This window comes from Canis aureus, chromosome 5, assembly GCF_053574225.1.
Source record: "Canis aureus isolate CA01 chromosome 5, VMU_Caureus_v.1.0, whole genome shotgun sequence".
Taxonomy (NCBI): Eukaryota; Metazoa; Chordata; class Mammalia; order Carnivora; family Canidae; genus Canis; species Canis aureus.
Genome location: NC_135615.1, coordinates 59,862,551 through 59,878,370, shown reverse-complemented (window position 1 = coordinate 59,878,370; position 15,820 = coordinate 59,862,551). Strand labels below are relative to the sequence as shown.

Below are 15,820 nucleotides of genomic sequence, written 5' to 3'. Positions count from 1 at the left end.
CGCCCGGGGCGGACTTTGCCCCGCTCAGGCTGGGTGCCCTGGAGGGCTGCGGGCACCGTCCTGGCGCGGGGGGGCAGCAGCCGGAGACCGCGCATTGCGCGCAGTGACCGTGCGTCCGCGGCGCCCCTCGGCCGGCCTCCCGCCTCCGCCCGGGGGAAGACGGGCGAGGAGCGTGGGCACCTGAACGCGGCATCGCGGACGTCGCCAGGTGAGAGGGCCCCGGGGTGTGTCGAGGGCGGGCGTCCGGGAGGCGCCCCGGGGACCGCGCGGCGGAGCCTACGGTGAGGGTGTGCCGGGAGCGAAGGAGGCAGCCCCGGTGCCCCCGCCGGCCCCCGGCCCTCCCGGTGCCCCCCCCGGCCCTCCCGGTGCCCCCGGCCCCCGGCCCCCCGCCGGCCCGCGCGCTCACCAGCTGCAGCAGCATGAGCGCCCCGAGGCTGGAGCGCACGAAGCCCAGGTCCGGGCGCAGCGCGGAGACCGAGGCGCCGGCACCCTGCGCGGGGCTGCTGGTCCGCGTGCTCACTTTCGACGGGAACTCGGCCATGGCGGCTCCGCGCCGGGTGCCGGCCGCCGCGCCGCTCCTCCCGGGGCTCGGCGAGCTACGCGCGGCGTCGGGGCGGGGAGCGCCTGCAGCCAGGTGCGGCCGAGCCCGCCCCGCCCCGCCCGCCCCGCCCCCGCCGCTGGCCCGGCCCCCCTCGAGCCCCGGGGCCGCGGTCGCCGAGCTGGCTCTGCCCGGCAGCCTGCGCAGCCGCCTCCTGGAGGCTCCTCACCGTGGCCCCGCGTCCTGCCAGCCGGTCACCCCCACGCCCGGGCCCTCCCCTGGGTGTCCCCGGGGCGCCTCTCTGAGAGCGAGGTCCGCGGCCCAGTGCGGCGACTGCGGAGCGGCCCGGAGACCGGCGCAGGCACCCGGGCCGGGGGCTCAGCTGACGTGCTTTCACTTCTGAACCCACTGAGCGCACCTGAGAAGATCGCTGAGCTCAGCTTCCTCGCTGTAATACAGGGATAAGGGAGGATCTCACCTCATAGAAGTTGCTGGCACACGGGGACGAGGGCACGGGGAGCACTCACAGGTGGGAAATGACGTTGGGGTTAGCGTTTCGTTGCTCCATCCACCTGCACCCTGAAACACACGCGCACAAACACACACCCTTCAGGCCCTAGAGGCTTGCACGGATTATGTTCATCCGCCAGGGTTTGCAGAACCCCTATTAAACGTCAGGCCCTATCCCAGGCCTTGAGGACACAGCAGGTACAAGCCAGGCAAGGCTCCTCAGATCCTACTTTCTACGGTGAGTGACAAATGTTAGACTGGGAAGAAAAAAAAAACAACCTCAGTGACAAATGCTATGGCTAAAATAAAAGGAGCGATGTAACAGAGATGTCCAGGAGGCAATTCTTAGATCAACTGGTCAGAAGACCTCTAGATGACATTTATGCAGGTCTGCCTTGGGAGGAACTTAGTAAGTGCAAAGGCCCTGGGGCTGGAGGAAGCTAGACAGTTTGAAGGACAGAAAGAAGACCCTTGGTGGGACTGAGGCAATATGAGATTCACAGGTAGTCAGGAACCATGTCCCATAGGGATATTTATTAATATTATTTTTAAAATTGTTTTCTAAAAAGAAAATTATTTATTTGAGAGAGAGAGAGAATGCATGATAGAGAGAGCACAAGTGAGGTGAGGGGCAGAGGGATAAACAGACTCCTTGCTGGGCAGGAAGCCCCATGTGCATTGGATCTGCTAGATCCAGGAACCCCAGGATCATGACCCCAGCCAGAGGCAGACACCCAACAGACTGAGCCACCCAGGCATTCCCCCATAGGACTATTTAGATGACCCTATTAGTTTTCTGTGGCTGCCGCTTGACCATGGTGGCTAAAAAACAAAACAAAACAAAAAATGTATTCCCATATAGTTCTAGATGTCAAAAAAATGAAATCAGTTTCCATGAACCAAAATCAAGGTGTCAGCAGTACGTGTCTTCCTGTGAAGGCTCCGGAGGAGAATCTGTTCCTTGCTCTTCCAGTCCCTGGTGGTGGCCTCATCTCCCCAATCTCTGCCCCAAGGATCACATTGCCTCTTTCTCTCTGTACAGATCAAACCTCTCTTAGCCCTCCTTGTAAAAACACCTGTGCTTGGATTACGATCCAACCCTAGTAATCCAGGATAACCTCCCACATCAAGAACCTTAATTTAGGGGGAATCCCTGGGTGGCCCAGCGGTTTAGCACCTGCCTTCGGCCCAGGGTGTGGTCCTGGAGTTCTGGATAAATAAAAACCTTAAAAAACAAAAACAAACAAACAAACAAAAAAAACAAGAACCTTATCTGCAAAGTCCCTTCTCTCTTTTCTTTTCTTTTTTTCTTTTCTTTTCTTTTCTTTTCTTTTCTTTCCTTTCTTTTCTTTTTTCTTTCTTTTCTTTTCTTTCTTTTTTCTTTCTTTTTTCTTTCTTTCTTTCTTTCTTTCTTTCTTTCTTTCTTTCTTTCTTTCTTTCTTTCTTTCTTTCTTTCTTTCAAGATTTTACTTATTTCTTCATGAGAGACACAGACAGAGGGAGAAGCAGGCTCCCGCAAAGAGACCGATGCGGGACTCCATCCAGGACCCCGGGGTCACGCCCTGGGCTGAGGGCAGGTGCTCAACCGCTGAGCCCCCCGGGCGTCCCAAGACCCTTTTTTCTTTATACAATAAAGTGTGCAGATTCCAGGGCAGAGGGTCTGATATCTCTGGGTGGCTATTATTCAGCCTACTCAATAATGGAGGGGAGAGGCCAACATTTTATTCTGAGGCCTGGTGGGTTTCTACCAGGAGAGTGACAAGACCTGATGGCCAATATCTGATGGAAAATATCAGACTGAGCCCTTTACCTGCCGCTGGATGTTCAGATCCTTCCCCCACAAGGCATCTGAGACCCTCCTCCCCACCCCGCCTGCAGTGAGCACTCAGGAAAGGAGCAATGCTTCTTGGTAGCTGCAGACCCGGAGACCAGCCTCTACACTGCACAAGCCCAAGTCAGAACAAAGCTCTTGGGTAAACCTTTAATTTTATGATGACACAGAAAACAGTAAGATGATTGTTTCCCAGACAGATTCTAAAACAGTAGAGTGTTTTGGTTTTGGTTTAGATTTTGTTTTTTTGGTTAATCCCACTTTCATTCCTTTCAAATGGCAGCAAGCAAGAATCAGTTACTGCATTGTTTTTTACTTTGACATTTTCTTCCAGACCAACTTAACTCACCCCCAGTCAGAAAAAACGAGAACCTGTCTCCAGGCTGGGACCTGCCGCCCACCCAGAGTTTCCACTGGCACCTCAGAAGCTCTGGGATGCGGTGGGGGAAATAGAGACCTGGTGGATGAGGCCTTTCTCAGGCCAAGCCTCCCCACCCCCAGGTATGAGCAAAGCCATCTCCATCTCCACCCAGATCACCTGCAGCACATGCCTTTGTCTCAGTTCTCTTCCATTTTATTTATTTATTTTTAAAGATTTTATTTATTTATTCATGACACACACACACACACACACACACACACAGAGTGAGAGAGGGGCAGAGACACAGGCAGAGGGAGAAGCAGTCTCCATGCAGGAAGCCTGATGTGGGTCTCGATCCCAGGTCTCCAGGATCACACCCTGGGCTGAAGGCGGTGCCAACCCGCTGAACCACTGGGGCTGCCCACTCTTCTCTGTTTTATAAAGACTCTGGCCAAGACCCTACTGTGTGTTGGGCCTCCCTCCCGTGGGGTAAGATGGGAGCATGCTGGAGAGGCAGTGGGGATTCAGACACTGAGCAGATGTTTAATGTGTACCTTAGATGTGCTGAGCACTGGGGACAGAGCTGCAAGCCATCCAACCAGAGACCCTGCCCTTAGGAAGTCTGATGGGAGAGACAGATTGTCTAGATATACAAACCCACATACAAATTGATTTGTTTACAATAAAAATTTATTTAAATAAATGTATTTACAATCAGTAGGTTGTAATAACATTACTCCAGGAAAAGAGCAGGACGCTATGGCAAAGAATAATTGAGGGTTGGGGTGAGGGGGTGTCAGGGAAAGTGTAAACATTTAAGCAAAGACCTGAAGGATAAACAGGAATCAGGCAGAGAAAACCACCATATGTGCAAAGGCCCTGAGGCAGGAAAGACTTTGGGGTCTTTGAGGAAGGACAGATGATTATGAGCTAAAGGAATTGGGGAGAGATGAGTTTCAAGAGGCAGCCAGGGCCCAGATCACCTGGTTCTTAAACTCTTGGTAACGGAGCATATTTTATTAGTATTTAAAACAAACAAACAAACAAACAAACAAACAAACAAAAAAAGGCCTGTGGAGGGCAGTTATATGTTTTGATTTATAATGTTTAAAAACTCATAAACATTGCTCTGGGTATCATCCAACAAGCAGCTTCCAGAAGCCAACTCTGGGAGGTTAATGATTATAATCAGCAACTATTTTTTTAAAAAGATTTTTATTTATTTATTCATGAGAGACACAGAGAGAGGCAGAGACACAGGCAGAGGGAGAAACAGGCATCATGCAGGGAGCCCGATGCAGGACTCCATCCTAGGTCTCCAAGATCACGCCCTGGGCTGAAGGTGGCGCTAAACCACTGAGCCACCTGGGCTGCCCAATAATCAGCAACTATTGATTAAACACTTTTCCAACTGGCCCTATGCTCAATGCAACGAGGTTAGTTCAATTTTTTAACTTTTTTTTTTTTTTTTAAAGATTTTGTTTATTTGAGAGAGAGTGAGAGCACAAGCAGGGAGAGCTGCAGAGGGAGAAACAGGCTTCCCACTGAGCAGAGAGCCTGATGTGGGGCTTGATCCCAGGACCCTGGGATCATGACCTGAGCCGAAGGCAGATGCTTAACCGACTGAGCCACCCAGGCACCCCAATTTTTTAACTTTTAATTGCATAAATTCATTAATTGATTTTTTTGCACATCAAACACACATCTCCAAACCTGCACCTTTGATGTAGTTTTGGAATGTTGGTGGGGTCTGGAGCTCAAGGCCAAAAAAGAATTCTTGAGACTTCTTTGGTGCAAAAAGATGATTTTATTAAAGCATGGTGGGGACGCCTATGTGGCTCAAGGGTTGAGTGTCTTTCTGCTCAGGGTGTGATCCCGGGGTCCCCGAAAGGAGTCCCACATCGGGTTCCCTGCATGGAGCCTGCTTCTCCCTCTACCTGTGTCTCTGCCTCTCTCTGTGTCTCTCATGAATAAATAAATAAAATCTTTAAAAATAAATAAATAGATAAAGCACAGGGACAGAACCTGAGGGCAGAAAGAAGAATGGCTGATTCCGTACTTGGGAGGTGGGAGAGGTAAGGAAAAAAGGGGAGTGTCCAAAAGGACTTTCACTTGTTAAAGAAGACCCTCCAGATGCCGGAAGCTTTACTATTACTAAGCAAAGGTTGTTTTTCCTTCTGGCAAAGCATTAAGAGAGTTGGAAGTTGCCTGGAGGAATGGAGTGGAGTGGGAGAGGGGTTACAGGTGTCAGCTTCTGCTTTGTCCTCATCTTGCTTCCTGCTCCCTCATCACCTTCACCTCCAGCTGATCATCGAGAAGTGTTTGACTATCCTAGAATACCTTTTTTAAAAAAATTTTATTTAAATTTTTTTTAAATTAAATTTTATTTATTTATTTATGAGACACACACACACACACACACAAACAGAGGCAGAGACACAGGCAGAGGGAGAAGCAGGCTCCGTGCAGGAAGCCCGACTTGTGACTTGAGCCTGGGAATCCAGGATCACACCCTGGGCCGAAGGCAGACGCTTAACCACTGAGCCACCCAGGTGCCCCAAGATTTTATTTTTTAAGTAATCTCTACACCCAATGGCTCGAACTCACAAACCTAAGATCAAGAGTCTGTGCTCGCTCTTCTAAGTGAGCCAGTCAGGTGTCCCTCCCAGCCTATGTATTATTTTCTTCTCTTATTACCACATGGTATGTAGAAATGTAGAGACTTGCTTTGTTTATAATTTAAAAAAAAATTTTTTTTAACCAAAAAGATAAGATTATACTATATATACTGAAACTTCCACTTAACTTCTTGGAAATTTCAATTTCACATGAAGACTGGCCTCATCCTTTTTACATGTCATGTAATATTTGATAGAGTAGCTACTACCTAATTCCGTATCTCTTCCCCTCAACTGATAGGTGATTTCCAATAGTATCTCATTACAAGTAATATTATCTAAGCCTTCCTTTTTTTAATACTTTATTTATTCATGAGAGACGGAGAGAGAGAAGCAGAGACATAGGCAGGGGGAGAAGCAGTCTCCCCACAAGGAGCCCAATGTGGGACTCAATCCCGGATCCCAGAATCAGGCCTTGAGCCAAAGGCAGACGCTCAACTGCTGAGCCACCCAGGCATCCCTCCAAGCCTTCTTATTTACACATCTTTGCTCACATGTAAGATTTTCTATGGATCCAGTGTTCAAAGCAGAACCACTGGATTGAAGAATATTTGCAGTTTTTTATAGATACTGCCAAAGACGTATCTTTTATAGATACTCCAAAAGACGCCCACTAAGAGTGAGCTTAACTATTTGCCCAAACTCTAATATATGTGATGAGCAAAAAAAAAAAAAAAAAAAAAAAAAGTCTCATTGTTTCCACTGGCATTTCCTAATACTTAGCTAGTGGGACTGAGATTCTCCTTAAGCTCATTGGCCATTCATATTTCTTTTTCAGACATTTGCCCTTGTGTAGTAGGGAATTTACATTTGCCCAAAGAGAAGTCTGATCTTTGCCCTCAGCTTCTGGGAGGTAAACCTTTGGAAAGTCCTGCCTGAGAGAGATGTCTTTGTTTAAGATGGGATCTGGCCACACCAGATATTCTAACAGCGAGGTTTAGGTTCAGAGAACTTGCTATCAGCTCATTTAGCTCCACTTGGAGAAGTTGAAAACAGATTAGCTATGTGGGGAATCAATCGCCTGTGGCCACATAAGGAAGGTCCTATAAAGATTCTAGACACCAAGGTGGCAAATTTACCTGGTCCGTGTATATACTCATGTGTATACACAACAGTGTTGAGAAAATAATGCATGGAATCCATGATTCTCTGTGGGGAGGACAACAGACACTCCACGTTTGGAACCTAAAGTCACGCTTTTAAAAATTATACAAGTTGGGTGCCTGGGTGGCTCAGCGGTTGAGCATCTGCCTTTGGCTCAGGTTGTGACCCCAGGGTCCTGGGATCGAGTCCCGCACTGGGCTCACCGCAGGGAGCCTGCTTCTCCCTCTGCCTATGTCTCTGCCTCTCTCTCTGCTGTCTCTAATGAATAAATAAAATCTTTTTAAAAAATTACACAAGTCAAAAAAAATTACACAAGTCATCAGTTTTAGTATGGTCACTGTAGTGAACCATCATCACTATTTAATTCCAGAACATTTCCATCAGCCCCCTGTGCCTTTCCGTTGGCATATTTTAATCTATCTCCTTTAGCAGTAAAAAGCAGTCCCTGTGAGTATAACAGTTGTCATGGCTTTCTGTGAGTCCTTGTAACCAACAGATTATTGCACCTGAGGGTGGTCTGGGGAATGCCCCAAACTCAGCCCTTGTGTCACAAGTGGCAGTGGTCTTGTGGATTACTTAGCTCCCTCTGACACAGCAGCCCTGTCTGTAGTTTTCAAACGGTAGAAGCTCTTTCTATATTTTGCATACTCACTGTTTGTCACTTTCATATGTTGCTCTAGTTTTCTCCTGCTTCCTCTTTCCCACTCTGCAACACTTTCTGTGAACTCCACCAAGATTAAAGTATTTAGATCACCCCAGAGAGTGCTTTTGTGACCTCCACCCTGGCCCCAGACAACCACTGATATGTTTTGTTACTGCTTTGCCTCTTCTAGAATGTCATATAAATGAAGTCTTACATTATAAACTTGTGGCAGGTTGAATAATGCCTCTCCTGCCAGGATGTGTGATCCTGATCCCCAGAAATTGTGGATGTTACATTTATTAGTTTGTTTATTTATGTCATTTTCTTTTTTAAGTAGGCCCCACGCCCAATGTAGAGCCTGAACTCAGGACCCTGAGAATAAGAGTCACTTGCTCTACTGACTGAGCTGGCCAGGAGCCCCTGAACATTACCTTTTTATAGCAAAAAGGGATTCTGCAGGTGTTATTAAAGGATCTTGGGGACATCCCTAGGTGGTTCAGCGGTTTGGCGCTTGCCTTCAGCCCAGGGCGTGATCCTGGAGTCCTGGGATTGAGTCCCACATTGGGCTCCTTGCATGGAGCCTGCTTCTCCCTCTGCCTGTGTCCCTGCCTCTCTCCCTTTCTGTGTCTTTCATGAATAAATGAATGAAATCTTAAAAAAATAAAATAAAGGATCTTGAGATGAGATTATCATAGATTATCTGGGTGGGTGCTAAATGCAATCCCTGTGTCCTTACAAGAAGGTCAGGGTGCCTCACTCTGTGCCTTCACTCTGTGAAGCATGTGAGTCTTGATATTCCAGGTCCTGAGTTCAAGTCTCACCTTGTGTGTAGAGATTATTTAAAGAAAACAAAAGGAGGAGGAGGAAGAGGAAGAGGGAGATGAGAGATTTGATGACAGTAGAAGAGAAGGCAATGTGAGTGTGGAAAGAAAGATCAATCACTATGATGCAGCCAGAAGCCCAGGACAGCTGGTAGGTAGCCTTTAAGAATACAAGGGGCAAGGGATGGATTCTCCTTGCAACCTCCAGAAGCAACTAGTCCTGCTGACACTTGATTTAGAACCTTAAGACTCCTTTTGGACTCCAGAACCGTAATAAAACACATTTTTTAAAATAAAAAAAAGAATAAATTTATGGATTTTTTTAAGCCACTAAGTTTGTGATAATTCGTTACAGCAGCAAGAGGAAAATGATACAGTAGTCCTTTGTGAAAAGCTCTTTTATGTAACATAAAGCTTTTGAAATTCATCTATGTTGTGGAGCATTGGTTAAGTAGATTGTTTCTTTTTAATGCTGAATGTATTCTGTTGTCCTGATACACCACAATATCTTTATCCATTCACTACTTGATGGACATTTGGGTTCTTTCCAGTTTGGGCAGCTATGAATTAAAAAACACCTATGAACATTTGCATGCAGCTTTTTTGGGTACAAACCTATGATTTCATTTCTCTTGGGTAAATACCTAGAAGTAGAATTGTTGGAGCATAGGGTATGTATAGCAGTGACACTGCAAAACTGTGTTCCAGAGTGGCCACGCCATGTTGCCAAAGTGGCTGCTCATCATTGGTTTTATGGATGAGTACACAAGCTGGAGAAAGGGCAGGAACTTGCCCAGGATGGACACCAGCTGAATTAGAGACATCAGCAGAACTAGAATCAATGTCTACAGCTTCTCATCCCCAGCAGGGATCCTGGGAGGCAGGCCTGCCTGAGTGTCTCCCTACGTTTCTAGCCTGGCCGGCTGCTTCTGCCACTTCCTACCTTCTCTCGCCCCATCCAGCCCCATCCAGCCCCATCCAGCCCCAGCAAGAGGTAGAGACCAGAGCAGCATTCAGTAGGGGCTTCACAGTCCCCACCCCAGAGGGTACGGGCTAGTGGTGGCAGAGGCTTGGGGAATGGGGGGCACTGTCAAGAACGCCCCCTTTAGGATCTGAGGGCAGTGCACGTCCCCCCAGAAAAGCCCTTTGGGCAGAATGTGAGGTCATTTTTGATCAAATAACTTAAGATTTCTTTTTTATTTTATTTTATTTTATTTTATTTTATTTATTTTTTCATGAGAGACACAGAGCGAGGGAGATATATAGGCAGAGGGAGAAGTAGGTTCCACACAGGGACTCAGTCCCAGGACCCCAGGATCATAACCCAAGCCAAAGGCAGGTGCTCAACTACTGAGCCACCCATGCGCCCCTTGAAATAACTTCAAATACTTCATTACAAGCACTTTGTTTTCACTTTTGTTTTTGATCTGATTATGCCAATGAGAAAGCCTCCTTTGATGCTGTTATGTCTTTAACATCTAATGCTGTTCACCTCTTCTTAGTGAGCAAAGGTTCTGGCTAGAATTTAATGGCAGTGGTTTGTTCCCATTGTGCTTATTTTTACTGTGACCTTCTTCTATTTATGGGTAATGATGCAGGTTTGCTATGATAGCCATGTTATAAGATTCTTCTCAAAAACACATTTATCACAGTATTGAAAATGAGGCCAGTCCAAGAAAATATTTAATTTTTAAAAAGTGCACACAACCTGGGGCTCCTGGGTGGCTCAGTCAATTGAGTGTCAAGTCTTCCATCTCAGGTCATGATCCCTGGGTCCTGAGATCAAGCCCCGCGTCCTACTCCCTGCTCAGTGGGGAGCCTGCTTCCCCCTCTGTCTCTGCTGCTCCCCCCGCTTGTGCTCTCTCTCTCTGTCAAATAAATAAATAAAATCTTAAAAAAGAAAAAGTGCACATAACTGTTGTATGTATGGTCAAATGGTTTCACCAAGGGTGTCAAGACCATTCACTAGGGAAAGGGCAGTCTTTCAAAACAGGGTCCTGGGAAAACAGGATGTCCACATGCAAAAAAAATGAAGTTGGACCCTGCCTTACAACACCATATATGAAAATTAACTCCAAGACTGGCCTGCTTAATCAGAGGAACATTGATGGGGTTGTGAGTTCAAGCCCCACATTAGGTGTAGGAATTACTGAGAATAAATTAACATTTTTTTAAAAAAGCAACAAAACAAGGACCTGAACATTAAGTCTAAAACTATAAAATTCTTGGAAGAAAACACGGGAAAAAAAAATCTTCATGACATTGGATTTGGCAATGATTTCTAGGGTATGACAGCAAAAGCACGGGCAACAAAAATAAAAGTAAATAAATTGGACAATATCAAAATTAAATTTTCTGTGCATGAAAGGACACAATATGTGAAATAGTGACCTATGGATTGGGGGAAATATTTGCCAATCATATATCTGATTCAAGAGATTAATTTACAGAATATGCAAAGACCCCCCCCACACACACACGCACACAATTCAATCACAAGAACAAAGTGAAAAAAAAATGGGCAAAAGACTTGGATAGACATTTCTCTAAATAAGATATACACACAGCTAACAAGCACATGAAAGGATGCTCAACACCACTAATCATTAAGGAAATGCAAATCAAAACCTCAATGAGATATCACCTCACATTCATTGGGATGGCTGCTATTAAAAAACCCCAAACAAATAGTCAAAACAGAAAATAAGGGGGACCTGGGTAGCTCAGTAGTTGAGTATCTGCCTTTGGCTCAAGTCTTGATCACAAGGTCCTGGGATCGAGTTCTGCATCGGGCTTCCTGCATGGAGTCTGCTTCTCCCTCCGCCTGTGTCTCTGCCTCTGTCTCTGTGTGTCTCTCATGAATAAATAAATAAAATCTTTAAATAAAACACACACACACAAAATAAGAAGGGTTGGGTAGATGTGAAGAAACTGGAACCATTGTGCATTGGTGGTAGGAGTGTAAACTGATGCAGCTGTTGTGGAAAAACATTATGGCAGTCTCCCAAAAAATTAAAAATAGAATTACCATATGATCCAGCAATTCCACTTGTGGGCATACATCCCAAAGAACTGAAAGCAGGATCTCAAAGAGATATTTGTACACCCCTGTTCATCACAGCAATATTCACAATGGTGGAAAGGTAGAAGGACCCAAGTGTCCACCAATGGATGGATATCCAACCATGTGGTATATCCATACAGTGGACTATCATTCTGCCTGAAAAGGGAATAACATTCTGGTCCATGTTATAGCATGAACTGTGAGGACCTCATCCTAAGTGAAACAAGCCAGTCACAAGGACACAAATACTGGGTGTGTGATTCTACTTATAGGAGATACCAAGAGAAGTCAGACTCCTAGGAACATAAAGTGGAACAGTGATTGTGAAGGGCCGCAGACAGGGAGGACAGAGGGGCACCTGGGTGGCTCAGTGGCTGAGCGTCTGCCTTCAGCTCCGGTCCTGATCCTGGGGTCCTGGGATCGAGTCCCGCATCGGGCTCCCCGCGGGGAGCCTGCTTCTCCCTCTGCCTACGTCTCTGCCTCTCTCTCTGTCTTTCATGAATAAATAAAGTCTTAAAAAAGCAAAAAAAAAAAAAAAAAAAAAAAAAAAAAAGAGAGATGACAGGGAATTAGTGTTTAATGGGGACAAAGTTTCACTTGGGGAAGATGAAAAAAGTTTTGAAGATGGAATGTGGTGATGGCTGCATAGCAAGCAGTGTTATACGTAAGTCTTATATGTGTTTTATTCTAATTAACTTCTTTGTTAACATGTACCATTGGAACTCAGATTGGGTAAAATAGGGTAATAAGTGCCTGAAGTTTGGGAAGCCCAGTAATCCCGTCTCTTTCTTGTCACCATTGGGGCATCTGTCCTTGCAGAGAGGGACAGGGATTATCTCAAGCTGCACAGTAGGCCAATGTGGCCAGGGGCTAGGTGGCTCCTGTCATCACTGCGCATTCTCCTCACCTCACCCCTCTGGGGACATCCAAGGAGCAGGCTGGGACTGGGGTATGCAGTCAAGGCATGAAGGCCAACAGCTGTGGGGGACTCCACAAATTCTTTTTTTTTTTTTTTTTTAAGATTTTATTTATTCATGAGAGACACACACAGAGAGAGAGGCAGAGAGAGAAGCAGGTTCCATGCAGGGAGCCAGATGTGGGACTCGATCCCCGGGTCTCCAGAATCAGCCCTGGGCCGAAGGTGGCACTAAACCGCTGAGCTACCCGGGCTGCCCGGACTCCACGAATTCTAGGCAAACACCCATTTCTATGAAATGCCACCATGCTTGAACTTCCTGGTATAGAGAAAAGATGTGAGGTCTTCAGGGAGGAGGTGCCATTTGAACAGAGCCCTGAGAAGAGCAGTTTGAGAAGGGAGCATTCTAGGTGGACGATATAGGAGCAAAGGGCAGACGTCAGGATGCTGAGTAGTTGGGGCTGATGGACTTTGTGTGCATGTCTCTGTGTTGAGACACAGCCAAGACCAGCACAGAGTGGGTGGGGAGCTGGCGGGGCCCTGCCAGCCTCTGGGCCGGTTACCTCCAGCTCAGAAGGAGGCAAAGATCTGATTATTTTCCCTACCTGGGCCCTCTGCCTGCTGGGACTGGGACAGAGGTTGTTTGGGGTGGGAGATCCAGAGCTCCAGAGAAAGGGCATTAGGATTAATTATTCATTGATACATCCACAGCTCATAGGCCTGAGACATGTGGCCAGGCCAGGGCTCACATGGACTGACCCCATCCTGGCCAGGTGCCAGCTGCACAAGAAGGTCTGGGGTGGTATGTCCAGGACTTCCTGCCTGGGCACACTCCTACCTTGGTGTCTCATTCATTCATTATTTAACCTGTGCTCCTTTATGTCCTTCTCCACGTTTTTGTGTGCTAGGCCCTAGGGATTCAGTGGCAAAGAAGACTCTTGCAGCCTCTGTCCTTTTGTTTTTTGGTTTGTTTGTGGGTGTTTTTTTTTGGTGTAAAATGATGGTTTTATTAAAGCACGGGGACAGAACCCATGGACAGGAAGAGCTGCTGCCAATCTCTGCCCTTTTGAAGAGCTCAGTTTTAGAAACAGGGAAGGGACACATACCTAGACAGGCTTTTCCAGTTGCTGTGAGGGGTTGGCCCTGGAGCTTGTGGGAACACAGAGGAGGCAAAAAACCTAGGTAAGGGAGAGGAATATCAGAGAAGGTTTCCTGGAGGGGGCATCATAAGAGAAGCTACCAGGGGGATGAAAAACTGCCAACCTTCTTCAGCCTCTTTCCCAAAGTGCGAGATCCAGCTCCAGCCACACTGTCCCTCTCCCGACTCTGGCCCTGGGCCCTGCTATTGGGAGCTGCCCCCATCACGCCATCCTTCCTAACCATGCCCACAGTTCCAGGACCATTCCTGAGACCTCTTCTTGAGGACACTAGGCTTCACCATCTCCATCATCCCCAGAATTTTTTTTCCCCTTCTTTTGCCCAACAGGAAATTGGCACATGCGAATTATATATTCTAGTCTGTGGATGCTATAGTAGTACCCATCTATAGATAAACAATCCTTCTAAAAACAAAACAAAAAAACCAATCTTTCTATCTTCTCCCTGGATGTTGAGTACATTTTGTTAAAGGATAAATTTTTAAATTAAAATGTAAAAAAAATCGTGTTGTGGAAACAACACATACAAAAGTATGGCAGTTCTTTAAAAAAATAAAAATAGAATTTTTTAAAAAGATTTTTAATTTATTTGACAGAGAGAGCAAGCAAGCACACACAAGAAGAGTAGTGGGAGCGGGAGAAGCAGGCTCCCCACTGAGCAGGGAGCCCGATGTGGAGCTCCATCCCAGGACCCTGCGATCATGACCTGAGCCAAAGGCAGATGCTTAACTGACTGAGCCACCCAGGCGCCCAAATTTTAAAGGGTATTAAAAATATAAAATATGTTAAAAATATGATCATTTAAACATGTGATCAATATAAAAATTACTAATGAGATATTTTACATTCTTTTATAAATGGCATATCTCAGTTCCGACCAGTCACATTTCAAGTGCTCCATAGCTACAAGTGGTTAGTGGTTACTGTATTAGGTACCACGGCTGCAGATAATAGCTAATATTCCAGAGACAGAACATTCAGGATTTTTTTTTTTTTTTTGCCTTTTTCAAAGTCTTTCCTAACTTTTCCTGGCCATTTTTTCATTTAAAAAGAAGTACCCAAGTAATCCATGCTCATTATCCAAGTATCAAAAGCAAGTAACCAAAGAGAAAAAGAATCATAATAAATGACACCAGCCAGAGATAATCACAGTTGCTCATGTTTCTATAGCCTCCGAGACTTTAATAGACATGTATATAATTATTTATTTAATAGACACAAGAGTATAATGTGTCTATTAAATATTAATGTATAAATTATATAATAAAAATTAATACATTAATAGGCACATTATATATATTTTAAATGTTAGTTATATACAGTACAAATGTATAAACAAGTAGTTATGTATTTTTATATTTATGTATTTGTTAACGTATAGACTGAAATTGAATTAAGAATCTTTAAAAATTTAGGATAGTTTTAGATTAAACAGAAATATTGCAGGGTACAGACAGTTCACTTATAAGGCATTCTTCTATTATTAACATCCTACATTGGTAGGGTGTATGTGTCACAATGAGCCAATATTGAGAGATTATAATTAAAGTCTGTACTTCACTCAGATTTCATCAGTGTTTTGCTACTGTCCCTTTTCTGTTCCAGAATACCGTCGGGATAGCACACTGAATTTCCTGGCGAAGTCACTCCTAAGACTTGGCTGTGACAGTTTCTCAGACATTCCTTGTTTCTGAGGACTTTGAGAGTTTTGAGGAGCGCTGGTCCAGTATTCTGCAGAATGTACTTCCGTTGGGATGTGTCTAATATTTTTCTCACAATGAGAATCAGACGAATGCATTTTGGGGAGGAAGGCCAGAAGTGCCATTCAAGGGCACAACATGTCAAGGGTATATACTGTCAATGTGACTTATCACTGTTGACGTTGACCTTGATCATCTGGTGAAATTATATTTACTTTGATTAGATTATATGTGCACGTGGTACAAAAGTTTAAAGTACGAGTTAAAAAGTCTCCCCCAGGCTCTTGCCTCCTCCTCCTTCAAAACATGGGTCTCCTCACCAAGGGCGGCCACGTCGGGGCCCTGGAATACAGCGCTTTCCACGGTTGAAGGGGGGTTGCAGACACGGCTAAGTTAAGGGTCTTGAGACAGGGAGATCCCTCTGGACTATCAGGATGGGCCCAGTGTGATCGCCAGGGTCTTTATGGGAGGTCAGGCGCGAGCATCAGCGCGAGGGA

The 15,820-nt window shown here is 45.9% G+C and overlaps 1 protein-coding gene and 1 long non-coding RNA gene across 2 annotated transcripts in view; one reads left to right on the top strand and one right to left on the bottom strand.

The window, feature by feature from the left end:
* PLLP (plasmolipin) overlaps positions 1-608 on the bottom strand; it is a 21,730-nt gene extending 21,122 nt beyond the window's left edge. The window contains exon 1 of the mRNA XM_077898324.1: positions 407-608. Within this exon, the coding sequence (XP_077754450.1) occupies positions 407-541 (135 nt within the window). The 5' untranslated portion in view covers positions 542-608. The remainder of the gene's footprint in view (positions 1-406) is intronic.
* Positions 72-15,820, top strand: LOC144314319 (uncharacterized). Its single transcript, XR_013380126.1, has 3 exons — positions 72-208; positions 3,214-3,380; positions 15,229-15,820. It is a non-coding gene; the product is annotated as an uncharacterized LOC144314319 (long non-coding RNA).